The 21,092-nt window shown below is 52.5% G+C and overlaps 2 protein-coding genes across 5 annotated transcripts in view; one reads left to right on the top strand and one right to left on the bottom strand.

Moving 5' to 3' along the window:
- The window catches only part of faim2a (Fas apoptotic inhibitory molecule 2a), a 251,881-nt gene extending 241,564 nt beyond the window's left edge, over nt 1–10,317 (bottom strand). For 2 of the 3 annotated variants that reach the window (XM_070896971.1, XM_070896964.1), the window contains exon 1: nt 6,789–6,899. The gene's annotated coding sequence lies outside the window, so the exon portion shown is untranslated. Of the gene's footprint in view, nt 1–6,788; nt 6,900–10,281 lie in introns of those variants that run through there. The other variant, XM_070896954.1, reaches the window with a different exon arrangement.
- Nucleotides 10,318–10,537: 220 nt separating this feature from the next.
- Nucleotides 10,538–21,092, top strand: part of LOC139278328 (chondroitin sulfate glucuronyltransferase-like) — a 54,560-nt gene continuing 44,005 nt past the window's right edge. Inside the window, exons 1-2 of one of the 2 annotated variants that reach the window (XM_070897004.1) lie at nt 10,538–10,579; nt 15,309–15,873. In XM_070897004.1, the coding sequence (XP_070753105.1) occupies nt 15,481–15,873 (393 nt within the window). In that variant the 5' untranslated portion in view covers nt 10,538–10,579; nt 15,309–15,480. Of the gene's footprint in view, nt 10,580–12,227; nt 14,068–15,308; nt 15,874–21,092 lie in introns of those variants that run through there. The other variant, XM_070896996.1, reaches the window with a different exon arrangement.

Genomic DNA, 21,092 nt, shown 5'->3' with positions numbered 1-21,092 from the left:
TGTTCCTAGATATGGTATCCCAGCTCGACTGAGTTCCGATAATGGCCCTCACTTTATTGGCCAAGTTAACAAGGAATTCTGTTCTCAGATGCGCATTAACTAGCAGCTGCATTGTGCCTACCGACCTCAAGCTGCGGGACTAGTTGAACGTGCTAATCAAACTCTTAAAACTAAGCTTGCAAAACTGGTAGCATCGACCGGACTCAATTGGCTCAAACTCCTTCCCATAGCCCTATTCCAGATCCGAACTACCCCCGCCGGTAAGGCTAGACTGACCCCCGCTGACGTCATTTATGGAAGGCCCCTTAGGACCCCCTGGAATCAGAATGTCCCCTCTACTGTCCAATTCCACCACATGACTGAGGAAATGACTACCTACGTTCTTGCCCTGACTCAGGCTCTGCGAATAGCCCACAAGGGTCGAGATGCTCACCTCGACCTCCCAGTTTTGCCCGAATCGTCTCTCGTGGCACCAGGGAAGTATGTCCTGATTAAGAAATGGATTCGAAAGGGACTAGAGCCACGATGACAGGTGTTACTTACTATCCCCACTGCAGCTAAGGTTGAGGGGAGAAGCGCCTGGGTTCACCTGCACCACTGTAAACTTATCACCCCATAACGAACCTATTTTACTGGTTGTCCTAACCCCCATTTCTGTTCCAGACTTCCTCTTCTCCATAGCTGAATAAGGTCCTTCCTAGGAGCGTCCCGACTAACCAAGTGGGTCCCGAGGAGAACAGTTTGAACCCCTGCCCGTAGTGATAGACAACCAGCTACACCGACGGTGACCTGATAAGAGAGGCGAGAAAACCGAACTCTTTGAATCAGCAAAATATTCGGACTATTTATCCTTGTCCATAGAGACGCTACAAGAAACATTTTGTTCTCGAGTAAGTGTTAACCTAGAGCGATAAGATGAAACTGTGTCTGTGTGCCACAGTCTGTATAGTAGCGTTGGTGTACGTCAAGTGCGGCGCGTGGGAAGCGAGACTGAAGCGAGAGCTCCATGTAAACACCTTTTTGTATATGTCTTATGTTTATGCGCGAAATGGGAACTTTTCTAGTTGCTGGGTGTGCTCACATATACCTATACATTCCAAAGGGGGAATTCCTTTGCGCCCCGTTCCATTGACCCTAACTGAGACTGTCAAGTGGCTTCTGAGCCAGACTAGCATGAGAGGAGGGGGGCCAATGCAAATACGAAAGATGAAAGGCGGGTCAAGAGAGGGATCACGAAGGGCAGGAGGAGCATCATACCGTTACCGCGTGGACAATCACGGGGACGTCACCGAGTGGGAGAGTGCTGGGTACCCCGTTAGTCAAACGTTCCAGGGATGGTACCAACCACCCTATGACCATAAAAAGGAACCCCCATTCCTAGTCCTGACCAATACCTCGGGGATCGGGAGGCCAACCGGGACCATATGTTTAACCCGAAACGACACCAGCAGAAAGGGACCTATCATAGGGTACAACGATTGCCCACACAACCTCAACATCACAACAGGTGTACGAGTCACTATCCTCTCTCACCTTCCGAATAAAACAGGTGGAGGTCTGTGGGCCCAGTCTTGGGACCCCGACACAATATATGAAAAGGCAGCGTATAACTGCACGTATTTTGTGTGCGGGCATAGGGCATATCCCTGGTTACCCAGGCGATGGACGGGGTCCTGCTATTTGGGATATGTGGTGCCATTTGTGCGGCAAACACCTCCAGCCGACACAGGCGAGCCCTCACCCCCGCCGAGAGGTGCTTTGGGGTCATGATGTTCCCATTCGGGATAGGACGCACCATGGATGAAGTAGAGAACCTAGAGAGGGTATTGGAACAGATAGCTAACTATACTGCTGAAGCTCTGGAGGACATCACGGCCGAAATTGTAGCAATACGGACCGTAGCATTACAAAACCGAATGGCCCTCGATTACCTGTTAGCTGAGAAAGGGGGGACATGTGCCCTGATAGGATCTGAATGTTGCACTTACATTCCCGATAGTTCAGAAATCATAACCAATCTCGCTGATCACATAAGAAGGGAGGTAAAGAAGTTATCCACGCCAGCAGGAGGATCTAGCTGGTTTGATTGGCTGTTAGGTGGATCCTGGGGATCCTATCTAATGCATGGGGCAATTATTCTCATCGTAGTAATAATTACCTGTTGCTTGATTATCGGTTGCTTTAACCTTTGTTGTAAAGTCATGACGGCAAGGTTAGCAAACCCTCTTTTGGCCATGGGCTCCCGGGTTATGATCCAACAAACTAAAGACCTACTCGATAAGGAGGATCAGGAAAGAGAGTGCGAACGGCTGAATGCGATACTCCTGGAATAGTCACCAGAGTTATCATGGAATGATAAAAGGGGGGAATGAGAATGTGAATAGAGGGATTGTGAATGTGTCAAGTGGTGAAGAGAATCATGGGAAGATAGCTGAAAGAAATGTCAAGCTGCAATAGTGCGATACTTGCAGTGTCGACACAAAAAGAGGTTACTCAGAGTGTGGTCAAACACGAGTTACGCGAAAAGCAAAGTTAGACATGAGTCAGACAAAAAGACTGCTAGAACAAGCCATAAAATAGGGAGGGATCCATAGCGAAACTATAAACAAACTAACATTAGCGCCCACCCTGATTAGGGGACTTGTCGGCCTGCCATTGGACGTACTCGGGGGGGAGGCAGAAAGGGATAGGATGAACCAAGTGCTAATCAAATGTGTTATGTTCTGAAAATGTATAACTGTTGAGCTTTTGCATTGTTACGAGACTTGTCCTGAGGGAGTTGAACAAGCTCTAATAGAGTGTGTTCCTTTATCTTGACAAGTCCCGATCGGAGAATCTTCAATAAAGGTCTTTTACAGAAAAGGCAACAAAGGTGTTCGTGTCAGTGTATTCGCTGAAAGAGATTGAGGGAAAAAGAATCCGTATTATCAGCCACACCTGGAATACTTGCTTTGGAAGCAGTTCAGAGAAGGTTCACTAGGTTGATTCCGGGGATGAGGGGGTTGACTCATGAAGAAAGGTTGAGTAGGTTGGGTCTTTACTCATTGGAATTCAGAAGAATGAGAGGTGATCTTTGTCATATATGTGGACTTGTATTTACTCTGTACAGCCACCAGAGGGCTCATCCCATGGAGTCCCAAGGGATCCCATAATCCCTTGGGAGCACAGGTATTTAAGGAGGCTTCACAGGTTGGAGAGGCACTCTGGAGACCTGCAATAAAAGACTAAATTCACACTTTACTCTGAGCTCACAGTGTTCAGTCTGACTCTTTCTCCATACACAATAACTGGTGACGAGATACAGATAGTGAAGCCAAAGATGCAGAGAACAGTGGGCATCCTGGAAAAATTTTCGGACGGAGATGATTGGGAAACTTTTGTGGTGCGACTCGACCAATACTTCATGGCCAACGAACTAGATGGGGAAGAGAGCGCTGCCAAATGAAGGGCGATCCTCCTCACCGTCTGTGGGGCACCAACATATGGCCTCATGAAGAATCTGCTCACTCCAGCGAAACCCACGTAGAAATCGTACGACGATTTGTGCACACTGGTCCGAGAGCATTTGAATCTGAAGGAAAGCGTTCTGATGGCGTGGTACCGGTTCTACACCTACAAAAGGTCTGAAGGCCAGGAAGTGGCGAGTTATGTCATCGAGCTAAGGCGCTTTGCAGGACATTGCGAATTTGGAGGACATTTGGAGCACATGCTCAGGGACTTCTTTGTACTTGGCATTGGCCATGAAGTAATTCTACGCAAACTTTTGACTGTAGAGACTCCAACCTTGAGTAAAGCCATAGCGATAGCCCAGGCGTTCATCGCCACCAGTGACAATACCAAACAAATCTCTCGAGTGCTGCTGCAAGTACCGTGATCAAAGTAATGTTGTTTTCGAATCGTAACGTACAGGGCAGGCCTCACATGCCTGCAGCTCCATGTCCGCAGATGTCTTAGAGTCCACCATCAAGGGTGGTGAATGCAAGGCCATTAGCACCTTGTTGGCGCTGCAGAGGTGATCATCAGTTCCATTCATGCTGCTTCAAAGGATATGTTTGCAAGGGCTGTGGAACAATGAGACACCTCCAACATATGTGCAGGCAAGCTACAAACCCTGCTAATCCTGCAAACCACCTTGTTGCAGAGGAGGACAGATCCATGGTGGATCACGACGAACCAGAGCCTCAGACTGAGGAGGAGAGGTATATGGGGTGCACACATTTACCACAAAGTGTCCCCCGATAATGCTGAAGGTTGAATTAAATGGATTCCCGGTGTCAATGGAGCTGGACACGGGCGGAAGTCAAAGGCAGACGACCTATTTGCGATACTGGTGGGAGGAAAAATGTTCACGAAGCTGGATTTGACCTCGGCCTACATGACGCAGGAGCTGGAGGAATCATCGAAGGGCCTCACTTGCATCAACACGCACAAAGGTCTTTTCATTTACAACAGATGCCTGTTTGTGATTTGATCAGCCGCGGCGATATTCCAGAGAAACATGGAAAGCTTACTGAAGTCGGTCCCGCGCACCGTGGTCTTCCAGGATCTTGGTTACAGATCGGGACACCGTCGAACACCTGCAGAAGGTTCTTAGTCGGCTTAATCGTGCGGGGCTCAGGTTAAAATGCTCGAAGTGCGTTTTCCTGGTGCCTGAAGTGGAGTTCCTGGGGGAAGAATCGCGGCGGATGGTATCAGGCCCACCGATTCGAAGACATAGACAATCAAGAATGCACCGAGACCACAGAATATGATGGAGCTGCGGTCGTTTCTCGGACTCCTGAACTATTTTGGTAACTTCTTACCGGGTCTTAGCACACTGTTAGAACCCCTGCACTCTTTACTGTGTAAAGGAGATGAATGGGTGTGGGGTAAAAGCCAAGAAAATGCCTTTGAGAAAGCTAGGAAACTGTTATGCTCAAACAAATTGCTTGTGTTGTGTGATCCATGTAAGCATTTGGTAACAGCATGTGATACGTCATCATACGGTGTCGGGTGTGTACTGCAACAAGCTAATGAATCTGGGAAATTACAACCAGTTGCTTATACATCCAGAAGTTTGTCTAAGGCTGAGAGGGCCTACAGCATGATCGAAAAAGAAGCGTTAGCGTGTGCTTATGGGGTAAAGAAAATGCATCAATATCTGTTTGGGCTCAAATTTGAATTGGAAACCACTTATATCTTTTCTGAAAGTAAAGGGATGAATACGAATGCATCGGCCCGCATCCAGAGATGGGCGCTCACGTTGTCAGCATACAACTACGCCATCCGCCACAGGCCAGGCACAGAAAACTGTGCTGATGCTCTCAGTAGGCTGCCATTGCCCACCACAGGGGTGGAGATGGCACAGCCCGCATTCGAGAGTGAGCAATCACCCGTTACTGCCCGACAGATTAGAACCTGGACGAGCCAGGAGCCCTTACAGTCCTCAGTAAAAAAACTGTGTGTTCCACGGGAGTTGGTCTAGTGTCCCGTTAAGAGATGCATGAAGAAATAAAGCCATACCAGCGGCGCAGAGATTGAATGTCCATACAGGCAGACTGCCTCCTATGAGGTAATCGGGTAGTGGTACCAAAAAAGGGCAGGGACACTTTCATTAGTGACCTCCACAGTACCCAAAAGCGATAGCCAGATCCCACGTGTGGTGGCCCAGTATCGATGCAGACTTAGAGTCCTGCGTGCACAAATGTAACACATGTTCACAGTTAAGCAATGCACCCAAGGAGGCGCCACTAAGTTTATGGTCCTGGCCCTCCAAACCGTGGTCCAGGGTCCATGTCGACTATGCAGGCCCGTTCTTGGGAAAAATGTTCCTAGTGGTTGTAAATGCGTACTCCAAATGGATTGAATGTGAGATAATGTTGGCAAGCATGTCTGCTGCCACCATTGAAAGCCTGCGGGCCGTGTTTGCCAGGCACGGTCTGCCTGATGTCCTTGTGAGTGACAATGGGCCGAGCTTCACCAGTGCCGAGTTCAAAGAGTTCATGAACTGCAATGGGATCAAACATGTCACTTCTGCCCAGTTTAAAGCAGTGTCCAATGGTCAGGCAGAGCGAGCAGTGCAAACAATCAAGCAGAGCTTGAAGAGGGTAACTGAAGGCTCACTGCAGACTCGCCTATCCAGAGTCCTGCTTAGTTATCGCACTAGACCCCACTCACTCACTGGGGTTCCCTCCGTTAAACTGCTCATGAAAAGGGCACTTAAGACAAGGTTCTCGTTAGTCCACCCTGATCTACACGAACAGAATAGAGCAGGCGGCTTCAACAGAATACATATCATGATCGCGCAAATCTGTCAGGCGAAATCGAGATTAATGATCTTGTATTTGTGTTGAACTATGGACAAGGTCCCAAGTGGCTTCCCGGCACTGTCATGGCCAAAGAGGGAAGTAAGGTGTTTCAGGTCAAACTTTCAAATGGACTCACCTGCAGGAAACACTTGGACCAAACCAAACTCAGATTCACGGACTATCCAGAACAACCCACAATAGACTCTATCTTTTTCGACCCTCTAACACACACACAAGTGGCAACCGACCCAGCGGTTGGCCACGAAGCAGAACCCATCCCCCACAGCAGCCCAGCAAGCCTCACCACGCCTGGCAGCCCAGCAAGGCCAGCTGCGCAGCAGCCCAGCGAGGGCCCAACAAACGACTCACCAAAACCAGCATTTGCACCGAGACGATCAACCAGGGAAAGGAAGGCCCCAGATCGACTCACATTGTAAACAGTTACACTATTGACTTTGGGGGGCGGGGGGAGTGTTGTTATATATGCAAACCTGTAAATACCTTGTTTAACCACCAGTGGGCTCATCTCCTGGAGTCCGAAGGGATTCCACAATCCCTTGGGAGCACCTGTACATAAGAAGGCCTCACAGGCTGGAGAGGCACTCTGGAGACCTGTAATAAAGGACTACAGTCATACATTACTTTAAGCTCACAGTATCTGGTCAGATTCTTTATTCAAGACATAACACTATCCTTTTGTGTCTCATGCACAAGTACCCCCAGGTCCCGCTGTACTGCGGCACTTTGCAATCTTTCTCCATGTAAATAATAACTTGCTCTTTGATTTTTTCTGCCAAAATGCATGACCTCACACTTTCTGACATTATACTCCATCTGCCAAATTTTTGCCCACTCACTTAGTCTTTTACAGATTTTTTGTGTCCTCCTCACACATTGCTTTTCCTCCCATCTTTGTATCATCAGCAAACTTGGCTACATTACACTCAGTTCCTTTTTCCAAGTCGTTAATATAGATTGTAAATAGTTGGGAGTCCCAGCACTGATCCCTGTGGCAGCCCAATGGTTGCCGACCCGAGAATGAACCATGTATCCCGTCTCTCTGTTCTCTGTTAATTAGCCAATCCTCTATCCATGCTAATATATTATCTCCAACCCCGTGAACTTTTATCTTGTGCAGTAACCTTTTATGTGACACCTTGTCAAATATCTTCTGGAAGTCCAAATACACCACATCCACTGGTTCCCCTTTATCCATTCTGTTCTTACATCCTCAAAGAATTCCAGCAAATTTGTCAAACATGACTTCACCTTCATAAATCCATGCTGACTCTGCCTGACCAAATTTTGCTTTTCCAAATGCCCTGCTACTGCTTCTTTAATAATGGACTCCAACATTTTCCCCAACCACAGATGTTAGGCTAACTGGTCTATAGTTTCCTGTTTTTTGTCTGCCTCCTTTTTTAAATAGGGGTGTTACATTTGCAGTTTTCCAGTCTCCTGGGACCTCCCCAGAATCCAGGGAATTTTGGTAAATTACAACCAATGCATCCACAATCCCTGTCGCTACTTCTCTTAAGACCCTAGGATGCAAGCCTTCACGTCCAGGGGATTTATTTGCCTTTAGTCCCATTATCTTACTGAGTACCACCTCCTTAGTGATTGTGATTGTGTTAAGTTCCTCCCCTCCTATAGCCCCTTGACTATCCACTGTCGGAATATTGTTAGTGTCCTCTACCGTAAAGCACGGGCCAGCCCACACTGCGCTATGTGTGCATGCTAGGTTCATGCAGCAGAGCAGGTCTCCAGGTGTCCTGGTTAACCCTTGCCACTGGATAAAGACCTAGCTCTGTCAAGCCCGTGTGGTGGCTGATGTGCAATGGTCACCACACGTTAAAAAAATCCACGCACAGGCATTTTCCACCCCCTCAATTGGAGTTCAGGACTGGAACATCGGGTCCTTCATTGAAACATCTGTGAACTCACGTGGAAGCAAGTCATCCTCGTTTGAGGGATTGCCTATGATGAAAGACTGATACAAAATATTTGTTCAGAGTTTGTGCCATCTCCATGTTCCCCATTACTAATTTACTTTAGCCACTCTTTTCCTTTTTATATACCTACAGAAACTCTTGCGATCTGTATTTATATTTTGTGCTCCCAGTTAGCAACGCCTCGATTTCAAAATTCTCATCCTTGTGTTCAAATCCCTCCATGGCCCTTGCCTCTCCCCATCTCTGTAATATCCTCCATCGCTCAACCATTGGTGGCCGTGCCTTCTACTGCCTGGGCCCCCAGCTCTGGAGTTCCCTCCCTGAACCTCTCTACCTCCCTTTCATAGGAAATAGGAGCAGGAGTCGGCCATTCGAGCCTACTCCGCCATTTAATACGATGGCTGATCTGATCATGGACTTAGGCCCACTTCCCTGCCCGCTCCCCATAACCCCTTATTCCCTTATCAGTTAAGAAACTGTCTATCTCTGTCTTAAATTTATTCAATGTCCCAGCCTCCACAGCTCTCTGGGGCAGCGAATTCCACAGATTTACAACCCTCTGAGAGAAGAAATTTCTCCTCATCTCAGTTTTAAATGGGCGGCCCCTTATTCTAAGATCATGCCCCCTAGTTCTAGTCTCCCCCATCAGTGGAAACATCCTCTCTGCATCCACCTTGTCGAGCCCCCTCATAATCTTATACGTTTCAATAAGATCACCTCCTCCTTCAAAACCGACCTGTGTGACTGAGCTGGTGGTTGCCGGCGGTAATTGTCACCTGAGCAGTGTGGGTGTGATATGGCTCAGAGACATGGACCATGTACAGTAGGTATCTCACCCCCAGCACCCAGCTCATGGTCTACAGGACTGTAGTGATACCCACCCCTCCTGTGTGGCTCAGAGACATGGACCATGTACAGTAGGTATCTTACCCCCAGCACCCAGCTCATGGTCTACAGGACTGTAGTGATACCCACCCCTCCTGTGTGGCTCAGAGACATGGACCATGTACAGTAGGTATCTCACCCCCAGCACCCAGCTCATGGTCTACAGGACTGTAGTGATACCCACCCCTCCTGTGTGGCTCAGAGACATGGACCATGTACAGTAGGTATCTCACCCCCAGCACCCAGCTCATGGTCTACAGGACTGTAGTGATACCCACCCCTCCTGTGTGGCTCAGAGACATGGACCATGTACAGTAGGTATCTCACCCCCAGCACCCAGCTCATGGTCTACAGGGCTGTAGTGATACCCGCCCCTCCTGTGTGGCTCAGAGACATGGACCATGTACAGTAGGTATCTCACCCCCAGCTCATGGTCTACAGGGCTGTAGTGATACCCGCCCTCCTGTGTGGCTCAGAGACATGGACCATGTACAGTAGACACCTCAAGTCGCTGGAGAAATACCACCAACGATGTCTCCGCAAGATCCTGCAAATCCCCTGGGAGGACAGACGCACCAACGTTAGCGTCCTCGACCAGGCCAACATCCCCAGCATCGAAGCACTGACCACACTCGACCAGCTCCACTGGGCAGGGCCACATTGTCCACATGCCCCAGACACGAGACTCCCAAAGCAAGCGCTCTACTCGGAACTCCTTCACGGCAAACGAGCCCCAGGTGGGCAGAGGAAAAGTTACAGGGACACCCTCAAAGCCTCCCTGATAAAGTGCAACATCCCCACCGACACCTGGGAGTCCCTGGCCAAAGACCGCCCTAAGTGGAGGAAATGCATCCGGGAGGGCGCTGAGCACCTCGAGTCTCGTCGCCGAGAGCGTGCAGAAACCAAGCGCAGGCAGCGGAAGGAGCGTGCGGCAAACCAGTCCCACCCTCCCCTTCCCTCAACCACTGTCTGTCCCACCTGTGACAGGGACTGTAATTCCCATATTGGACTGTTCAGTCACCTGAGAACTCACTGTTAGAGTGGAAGCAAGTCTTCCTCGGTCCCCAGGGCCTGCCTGTGCTGGCGGGTTGTGCGGTGTGGGTGTGACCATGCGGCTGTGCAGCGCCTGGGGCCTCCCGCACTGGGCGCCACCTTACCTCAGGCTGCGCTCTGGCGGCGCGGCCATTTTGCTGCCCGTTTCCCGCGCTTCCCCCCCACCGGACACAGCGCATGCGCACCACCTCCCCCCCGGACACAGCGCATGCGCACCACCTCCCCCCCCCACCCCGGGCACAGCGCATGCGCACCACCGCCCCCCCCCCCCGGGGACACGGCGCATGCGCGGGTAGAGGCCCAGCGGACACCGGGACCTGCCGCTGGAAACCCGGAGAGAGCGCACTGAGGGAGCCGGACTCCGGGCCTGCAGTCACCCACACCCCAGGCCGGGCCTGTGAAGTGAGACAACCGCCTGAAGCACCGCACTGTGAGGGGGGAATGAGCCTGAGCTCGGCACCGTGAGCCGCGCCGGGGACTGAGTGTAGGGGGCCCGGCCCGGCCCACTGCCCGGGGACTGAGTGTAGGGGGCCCGGCCCGGGGACTGAGTGTAGGGGGCCCGGCCCGGCCCACTGCCCGGGGACTGAGTGTAGGGGGCCCGGCCCGGGGACTGAGTGTAGGGGGCCCGGCCCGGCCCACTGCCCGGGGACTGAGTGTAGGGGGCCCGGCCCGGCCCACTGCCCGGGGACTGAGTGTAGGGGGCCCGGCCCACTGCCCGGGGACTGAGTGTAGGGGGCCCGGCCCGGCCCACTGCCCGGGGACTGAGTGTAGGGGGCCCGGCCCGGGGACTGAGTGTAGGGGGCCCGGCCCACTGCCCGGGGACTGAGTGTAGGGGGCCCGGCCCGGGGACTGAGTGTAGGGGGCCCGGCCCGGGGACTGAGCTCACTCACTCACTCACTCTCTCTCACTCACACACACTCTCACTCACTCTCTCTCACTCACACACACTCTCACACTCACACACACTCTCACACTCACTCACTCTCTCTCACACTCACACTCTCTCTCACTCACTCACACTCTCACTCACTATCACACACTCTCACACTCACTATCTCACACACTCTCTCTCACTCACACTCTCACTCACTATCACACACTCTCACACTCACTATCTCACACTCTCTCTCACACACACTCTCACACTCACTCTCACACACTCACTCACTCACTCTCACACTCTCACACTCACTCTCTCTCTCTCACACACTCTCTCTCACTCACACACACTCTCACACTCACTCACTCACTCTCTCTCACACTCACTCTCTCTCTCTCACTCACTCACACTCTCACTCACTATCACACACTCTCACACTCACTATCTCACACACTCTCTCTCACACACACTCTCACACTCACTCTCACACACTCTCTCACTCACTCTCACACACTCACTCACTCTCTTACACTGCCCGGGGACTGAGCTCACTCACTCACACTCTCACTCTCTCACACTCACTCTCTCATACACTCACTCACTCTCTCTCTCACACACTCACTCACTCTCTTACACTGCCCGGGGACTGAGCTCGCTCACTCTCTTACACTGCCCAGGGACTGAGCTCACTCACACTCTCACTCTCTTACACTGCCCGGGGACTGAGCTCGCTCACTCACTCACACTTTCACTCACTCTCTTACACTGCCCGGGGACTGAGCTCACTCACTCTCTTACACTGCCCGGGGACTGAGCTCACTCACTCACTCACACTCACTCACTCACACTTTCACTCACACTCTTACACTGCCCGGGGACTGAGCTCACTCACTCTCTTACACTGCCCGGGGACTGAGCTCACTCACTCACTCACTCACACTCACTCACTCACACTTTCACTCACTCTCTTACACTGCCCGGGGACTGAGCTCACTCACTCTCTTACACTGCCCGGGGACTGAGCTCACTCACTCACTCACACTTTCACTCACTCTCTTACACTGCCCAGGGACTGAGCTCACTCACACTCTCACACTGCCCGGGGACTGAGCTCACTCACTCACTCACACTTTCACTCACTCTCTTACACTGCCCGGGGACTGAGCTCACTCACTCACTCACACTGCCCGGGGACTGAGCTCACTCACACTCTCACACTGCCCGGGGACTGAGCTCACTCACACTCTCACACTGCCCAGGGACTGAGCTCACTCACACTCTCACACTGCCCGGGGACTGAGCTCACTCACTCACTCACACTTTCACTCACTCTCTTACACTGCCCGGGGACTGAGCTCGCTCACTCACTCACTCTTTCACTCACACTCTCACACTGCCCGGGGACTGAGCTCATTCACTCACTCACACTGCCCGGGGACTGAGCTCACTCACTCACTCACACTGCCCGGGGACTGAGCTCGCTCACTCACTCACTCTTTCACTCACTCTCTTACACTGCCCGGGGACTGAGCTCGCTCACTCACTCACTCACTCACACTTTCACTCACTCTCTTACACTGCCCGGGGACTGAGCTCACTCACACTCTCACACTGCCCGGGGACTGAGCTCGCTCACTCACTCACACTTTCACTCACTCTCTTACACTGCCCGGGGACTGAGCTCACTCACACTCTCACACTGCCCGGGGACTGAGCTCACTCACTCACTCACACTGCCCGGGGACTGAGCTCGCTCACTCACTGCCCGGGGCGCCGGAGCACTGAGGGTGAACAGAGCCCTCTCTCAGACTGCAGCAACCCTTCCCACACTGACTTACTGTTTCCTGCACCCAGCGGCTCTGGCAGCCACAAACCAGCAAGCCTCTGTGCAGCAGCCCAGCAGCACTTCCCTGTGTGTTGGCCACACTGCTCAATCCCTCCCCACACTCTGAATCACAGGGAAGTTATTTACCGCCCCCCACCAAGGGCTCGGGAAGCTTGGAGGGTGTGGGCAAATGGTGCATTATTCCAAAATATGAGCGAAACACAGCAGGTGGGAGAGAGAAAGCGGACATGACCACATAATGTTAACACGTTAATGGCAATTGTGGCATCAAGGAGCACAATTTTATGGGAAATTCGAGCTGTTTTTAATCCCCGTGGTATTTAGCTATTGCCATAATTATTTATATCAGATTCCAGCATCCGCAGTATTTTTGCATTAGTATTTATTATACATTCCCAAAGTTGTGCATTTTCCGTTCCCATTGAATTGCACATGGCTTGGGCTGAATTTATTTATACCTGATGCCAGTAGCTGTATTTTTGCCAAGTGTGGTGTGATCTCTCAGTGTTGGAGTTTTAGGGTAACTTGTCAAGTTGATTCTGTTGTGATTTGAAACTTTGAATTGTGTGTTGTGGATTTGAGGCTGACCTTTTTCACTCCCTTTTTGGGTATCACTGTAAATTGCTCTCTCTGGTGACTGGCGAGACTCTTGGTGAAGCTGGTTTGATAATTAATCCTCGAAGGTGCGATTGAAATTAGTGCAAGTCTGACCTTAAGCTTGTCACTTGAAACCTGTGGGTGCGTCTGTTGGTTTCATACCCAGAATAAAAGAACAAGGAGATCCATTATATAAATAGCAAGAGTCATTTCAGTCAGAGTATTATCAGATCCTTATTCTGTGTGCGCCTCTCTCTGTCTGCTGGTGTGTTACTGCTCGTTTTCTACCATGCGTCTGACCTCCCTGCTCCCTCTCTTCCGGCCTGCCCTGCCCCTGATCCTGGGGCTCTCCCTGGGCTGCAGCCTGAGTTTGCTGCGGGTCTCCTGGACCCAGGGAGAGGGGGACGAGACGTGCATGGAGGCAGGGGAGAGCAGGGGGCTGCCCCATGACAGCGGCCGCCTGGAGCCCGGAGCCGAGCTGGGAGATCTCGGTGACAGCAAGGACTACGAGCCCAGGATTGTCCCTTACTACAAGGACCCCAACAAGGCTCACAAGAAAGTGCTGCGGTAAGAATTTAAGCCCCGCAAAGAGATGCGTGTTGCACAACTGTGTTAAAGTATGGAGTCAGCTTTAGAGCTTTTGAACAGACAGTCCGAAGTCACGGAAACTCTTTCTCTCGCAGCAATGTGACACCGACCAGATCATCTGTGTGTGATGTTGATTCAGGGATCAGTATTGGCGCCGGGGAAAACTCCCCTACTCTTCTTCCAATAGTGACATGGGATCTTTTACATCCACCTGAGAGGGCAGACCAGGCCCGAGTTTAATGTCTCATCTAAAAGACTGACCCTCCGACGGTGCGGTGCTCCCTCAGTACTGCCCCTCCAACAGTGTAGCACTCCCTCAGTACTATCCCTCCGACAGTGTAGCACTCCCTCCGTACTATCCCTCCGACAGTGTAGCACTCCCTCAGTACTATCCCTCCGACAGTGCGGCACTCCCTCAGTACTGTCCCTCCGACAGTGCGGCACTCCCTCAGTACTGTCCCTCCGACAGTGCGGCACTCCCTCAGTACCGCCCCTCCGACAGTGCGGCCCTCCCTCGGTACTGTCCCTCCGACAGTGCAGCACTCCCTCAGTACTGTCCCTCCGACAGTGCGGCACTCCCTCAGTACCGCCCCTCCGACAGTGCGGCCCTCCCTCAGTACTGTCCCTCCGACGGTACGGCGCTGCCTCGGTACTGTCCCTCCGACAGTGCAGCACTCCCTCAGTACTGTCCCTCCGACAGTGCGGCACTCCCTCAGTACCGCCCCTCCGACAGTGCGGCCCTCCCTCAGTACTGTCCCTCCGACGGTACGGCGCTGCCTCGGTACTGCCCCTCCGACAGTGCGGCTCTCCCTCGGTACTGCCCCTCCGACAGTGCAGCGCTCCCTCAGTACTGTCTCTCCGACGGTACGGCGCTCCCTCAGTACGGAGCCTCCGACGGTACGGCCCTCCCTCGGTACTGTCCCTCCGACGGTACGGCCCTCCCTCGGTACTGTCCCTCCGACGGTACGGCCCTCCCTCGGTACTGTCCCTCCGACGGTACGGCGCTGCCTCGGTACTGCCCCTGTCACCGTGGAGAACTTCCCCGCTGTTTTTAAAAATCGTGCCGTGTGATCTTTTATGTCCACCCGAGGGAGAAAGTAAATATATGCCCCAAGTGTTGGTACTTTCAGAAGAGGGTGGCGGAAGTTACTGAGGGAGGGTGGTGATAAAGTACAGATCCAGTCGCTGGTGCTTGAAGTTGACTATTTTTCTTCCACCAGGACACGTTACATTCACACGGAGCTGGGAATTCGCGATCGGTTGTTTGTTGGTGTGCTGACGTCCAAGGCTACCCTGAACACGTTGGCCGTGTCTGTGAACCGGACGGCGGCCCAGCACTTCAGCAGGCTGGTTTACTTTACCGGCTTCCGCAACACCAAGGTCCCGCACGGGATGCAGATTATCTCCCACGGGGACGACCGGGCGGTGTGGCTGATGTACCGCACCATCAAGCACGTCTTTGAGCATTTCGGCAACGAGTACGACTGGTTCTACCTGATGCAGGACAACACCTACACGCAGGCGGAGCGGGTCAAGGCCCTGGTCTCCCACCTGAGCATCAGCAAGGACCTGTACTTGGGGCGCGCCGAGGAGTTCATTGGCGGCGACCCCGACGCCCGCTACTGCCACGGCGGCTACGGCTACGTGCTGTCGCGTAGCGTCCTCGTCAAACTGCAGCGGTTCCTGGACAGCTGTCGCAACGACATCCTGAGTGTCCGCCCCGACGAGTGGCTTGGTCGCTGCATCATCGACTCCATCGGCATCGGCTGCGTTGACAAGCACAAGGTCAGTCGCTGGTCGGGGTCACCCGATGTCCCCCCTCCCCCACCGTCCGCGTCGTCCGGTCAACCCCCCCCCCCCCCCCCCCCTCCACCGCCCGTGTCGTCCGGTCAACCCCCCCCCCCACCCACCCACCGCCCGTGTCGTCCGGTCAAACCCCCCCCCCCCCCCACCGCCCGTGTCGTCCGGTCAACCCGCCTCCCCCCCCCTCCACCGCCCGTGTCGTCCGGTCAAACCCCCCCCCCCCCACCGCCCGTGTCGTCCGGTCAAACCCCCCCCCCCCCCCCCCCCACCGCCCGTGTCGTCCGGTCAAACCCCCCCCCCCCCCCACCGCCCGTGTCGTCCGGTCAACCCGCCTCCCCCCCCCTCCACCGCCCGTGTCGTCCGGTCAAACCCCCCCCCCCCCACCGCCCGTGTCGTCCGGTCAAACCCCCCCCCCCCCCCCCCCCACCGCCCGTGTCGTCCGGTCAACCCGCGCCCCCCCCCCCCCCCACCGCCCGTGTCGTCCGGTCAACCCGCGCCCCCCCCCCCCCCCACCACCCGTGTCGTCCGGTCAACCCGCCCCCCCCCCCCCCCCCCCCCACCTTGGTCCTCCGAAGGCGCTGTCGTGCTTGGATACAGCGTCTGAGAGTGGTGAGCAGCCACACGGCCCCTCAACCCTACTCCGCCATTCAGTAAGATCATGGCTGATCTTGTACCTCAACTCCACTTTCCCGCACTTTCCACGTATCCCTGGATTCCCTTACAGTCCAAAAGTCTGTCTCTCTCGGGCCCCGGACTTGTACTCAATGACTGCAATGCTCTGCCCCAGAGGACTGTGGATGCTCAAAGATTCACAACCGTCTTGAGTGAAGAAGTTTCTCCCCATCTCAGTCCTAAATGGCCGACCCCTTATTCTGAGACTGTAATATGTCCCTTAATGGAGCAGGCTCGAGGGTCCGAAAGGCCTACTCCTGCTCCTATTTCTTGGGTTCAGTGCTGTATAAATGCTATGGTTCTGTGGCCAGTGGCTCCTGTTGGCAATCCTTCGAACGCAAGGCTCCACCGTGGGCCTTCCGAGTTTCCGAGTGTGGAAAACGACACAGGTGAGCCCAGAGCGCGCGCGCGCCCCCCCTCTCGCCCAGTGCCACTCGCGCACTCCCCCCCCCCCCCCCCCCCCTCGCCTGGTGTCCTACTTGCTCGATAAACCCTCGGGAGTTGGGCCGGTTGTGAAGAAAGACTTGCATTTATATAACGACCTCGGGCCGTCCCAATGCTGTTTACAGCCAATGAATTCCTTTTTAAAGTGTAGTCACTTGCGCACAGCAAGCTCCCACAAACAACAATGTGATGATGTTTTTACTGCTGTTGGGTGAGGGATAGATATTGGCCCAGGATATCCGGGAGAACTTCCCAGATGGCCGTGGGATCTTTTACGACCACCTGAGCGGGCAGACAGGGCCTCGGTTTAACGTCTCATCCGAAGGACGGCACCTCTGACAGTGCAGCACTCCCTCAGCACTGCCCTGGGAGTGTCTGCCTAGATTTTTGTGCTCGTGTTTTTAAGGGGGAAAGAGAGGTGGAGAGGTTTAGGGAGGAAGTTCCAGAACTTGGGGGCCCAGGCACCTGAAGGCACGGCCGCCAATGGTGGAGCAGTTATAATCAGGGATGCTCAGGAGGGCAGAATTTGAGCACAAAAAACCCAGGGTGGGCGTTGTGAGGCTCAGGGGTGAAGCCATGGAGGGATTTGTAAACCAGGATCATTTGTAAACATCCAGCGAGTACAGGATCGGGCTCAGTTGTGATGCCCTCCATTGTGGAATAGCCACTGGGCCGAAGTATCAGAAAGCTGCTGCTGCCTTTGAAGTCGCAGCCCCAGCGAGCGCCAGTGCCTTGGGGAAAGGAGAAAATTGAAGGGGCAATAAATCTGGGCAAGGAAAGTGATAGCTACAGAAGGTTCATTAAGCGGTTTTAACAGAAGGCACTAATCTGAATGTTTCCTTAGTTCCTGTCTTGAGCTGTGAGCGTAACGAGCAGCAGATGGTCATTTTTACACAGGGTACAGTGTTGTAACCCGCTGAACAAGCTTCTCTCATTATACAGGATTTATTTATTTTTAATTACTCAGTGTGCTGGAAATGTGAAATTAACCCCAGAAAGCAGTGGGTGGAAGTTAGGTGGGGACCCATCTTTGGAAATCCTTCATCTGTCTTTTCTCTTCGAGTCTGACACGGCTGCGTGCTCTCAGCACTTTCTGTTTTTATTTCTGGTTCTATTACCTTCTATGGTGTTGTAATGAAATTACATAGAAATTGCAACACAGACCCAGGCCTTTCAGCCTGCGTTGGTGTTTATCCTCCACACGAGTCATATCCTGTTCCCTTATCCCTTTATTCCCCCGTCCTTCAGTTATCTATTCTTGGATCATGACAATGTCCTGTTTCGTTTCACTCACTCACTCTGCTAGGCGGAGATAGACAGATTTTTGAGCAATAAGGGAGTAAAGGGTTATGGGGAGCGGGCGGGGAAGTGGACCCGAGTCCATGATCAGATCAGCCATGATCTTATTGAATGGTGGAGCAGGCTCGAGGGGCCGTATGGCCTATTCCTGCTCCTATTTCTTATATCGCCCGTTCCTTCATAAGAACATATGTCCAAGTCGGGATGGTGTGTGACTTGGAGGATAACTTGGAGATGATGGTGTTCCCATGCACCTGTTGCCCTTGTCCTTCTAAGTGGTGGAGGTCACTGCATTGGGAGGTGAAATTAAGAGCAGGAGTAGGTTGTACGGCCCCTCGAGCCTGCTCGCCATTCAATGAGATCATGGCTGATCATCGACCTCAACTCCACTTTCCCACCCAATCCCCATATCCCTCGATTCACCTGAAGTCCAAAACTCGTCTATTTCTGTCTTCAATATACTTAATGACTCAGCATCCACAGCCCTCTGGGGCAGAGAATCCCAAAGATTCACCACCCTGTGAGTGAAGAAATTCCTCCTCATCTCAGTCCTAAATGGCCGACCCCTTATCCTGAGCCTGTGACCCCCTGGTTCTAGACTCTCCAGCCCGGGGGAAACATCCTCCCTGCATCTACCCTGTCAAGCCCTCTCAGAATCTTGTATGTTTCAATGAGATCACCTTTCATTCTTCTAAACTCCAGAGAGTATAGGCCTAGTCTGCTCAATCTCTCCTCATAAGGACAGTCAGCCCAGCCCAGGAATCAAGGAGGTGCTGCCAAAGAAGCCTTGGTGAGTTGCTGCAGTTCATCCTGTAGATGGTGCACACTGCAGCCACGGTGCGCTTCTCTGAGGGTTGTAGATCTGTGGAATTCGCTGCCTCAGACAGCTGTAGAGGCTGGGTCATTGAATAAATTTAAGACCGAGATAGACAGTTTCTTAACCGATAAGGGGTTATGGGGAGTGGGCAGGGTAGTGGATCCGCCATGATCGTATTAAATGGCGGAGCAGGCTCGAGGGGCCATATGGCCGACTCCTGCTCCTACTTCTTATTATGTTATGTTCTAATCTCCTTCTCCGGTATATTATTTTCTGATTACTCCTGGTTTTCTACGTTTAAGGCGCTATATAAATGCACGTTGTTGAGCCTACCAACCAAATCTGTGACACATTCTTCCAGGTTAATAGGTCAATTATTGCACCAGGACTGGTGGGGGTGGGGAAACTGATCTTATTTAGCTTGACTTGCAGCCGGTGACCAGGCCCTGGGGTGGGGATGTGACCAGAAGTGCCGAAGCCCGTTGCTGGCTTGCACACGGTCTGAAGCGTCCCGGTGTAAGGCGACCCGTGGCTCGGGGGGCAGCACTCTCACCACCCAATCACCAGCAAAGGACCTTGAATTTGTCCAGCGCCTTTCACGGCCTCCGGGAGCCCCAAAGTGCTTTACGACCGACAGTCTCGCTACAAACTACAGCACGCTGCTTTGTCAGATGATTCATCACAGCAGAATTCATAGAAACATAGAAACATAGAAAATAGATGCAGGAGTAGGCCATTCGGCCCTTCTAGCCTGCACCGCCATTCCACGAGTTCATGGCTGAACATGCAACTTCAGTACCCCCTTCCTGCTTTCTCGCCATACCCCTTGATCCCCCGAGTAGTAAGGACTTCATCTAACTCCTTTTGAATATATTTAGTGAATTGGCCTCAACTACTTTCTGTGGTAGACAATTCCACAGGTTCACCACTCTCTGGGTGAAGAAGTTTCTCCTCATCTCGGTCCTAAATGGCTTACCCCTTATCCTTAGACTGTGACCCCTGGTTCTGGACTTCCCCAACATTGGGAACATTCTTCCTGCATCTAACCTGTCTAAACCCGTCAGAATTTTAAACGTTTCTTTGAGGTCCCCTCTCATTCTTCTGAACTCCAGTGAATACAAGCCCAGTTGATCCAGTCTTTCTTGATAGGTCAGTCCCACCATCCCGGGGATCAGTCTGGTGAATCTTCGCTGCACTCCCTCAATAGCAAGAATGTCCTTCCTCAAGTTAGGAGACCAAAACTGTACACAATACTCCAGGTGTGGCCTCACCAAGGTCCTGTACAACTGTAGCAACACCTCCCTGCCCCTGTACTCAAATCCCCTCGCTATGAAGGCCAACATGCCATTTGCTTTCTTAACCGCCTGCTGTACCTGCATGCCAATCTTCAATGACTGATGTACCATGACACCCAAGTCTCGTTGCACCTCCCCTTTTCCTAATCTGTCACCATTCAGATAATAGTCTGTCTCTCTGTTTTTACCACCAAAGTAGATAACCTCACATTTATCCACATTATACTTCATCTGCCATGCATTTGCCCACTCACCTAACCTATCCAAGTCGCTCTGCAGCCTCACAGCATCCTCCTCGCAGCTCACACTGCCACCCAACTTAGTGTCATCCGCAAATTTGGAGATACTACATTTAATCCCCTCGTCTAAATCATTAATGTACAATGTAAACAGCTGGGGCGCCAGCACAGAACCTTGCAGTACCCCACTAGTCACTGCCTGCCATTCTGAAAAGTACCCATTTACTCCTACTCTTTGCTTCCTGTCTGACAACCAGTTCTCAATCCACGTGAGCACACTACCCCCAATCCCATGTGCCTTAACTTTGCACATTAATCTCTTGTGTGGGACCTTGTCGAAAGCCTTCTGAAAGTCCAAATATACCACATCAACTGGTTCTCCCTTGTCCACTTTACTGGAAACATCCTCAAAAAATTCCAGAAGATTTGTCAAGC

This window comes from Pristiophorus japonicus, chromosome 1, assembly GCF_044704955.1.
Source record: "Pristiophorus japonicus isolate sPriJap1 chromosome 1, sPriJap1.hap1, whole genome shotgun sequence".
Taxonomy (NCBI): domain Eukaryota; kingdom Metazoa; phylum Chordata; class Chondrichthyes; family Pristiophoridae; genus Pristiophorus; species Pristiophorus japonicus.
This window is presented reverse-complemented; position numbering and strand designations above follow the sequence as displayed.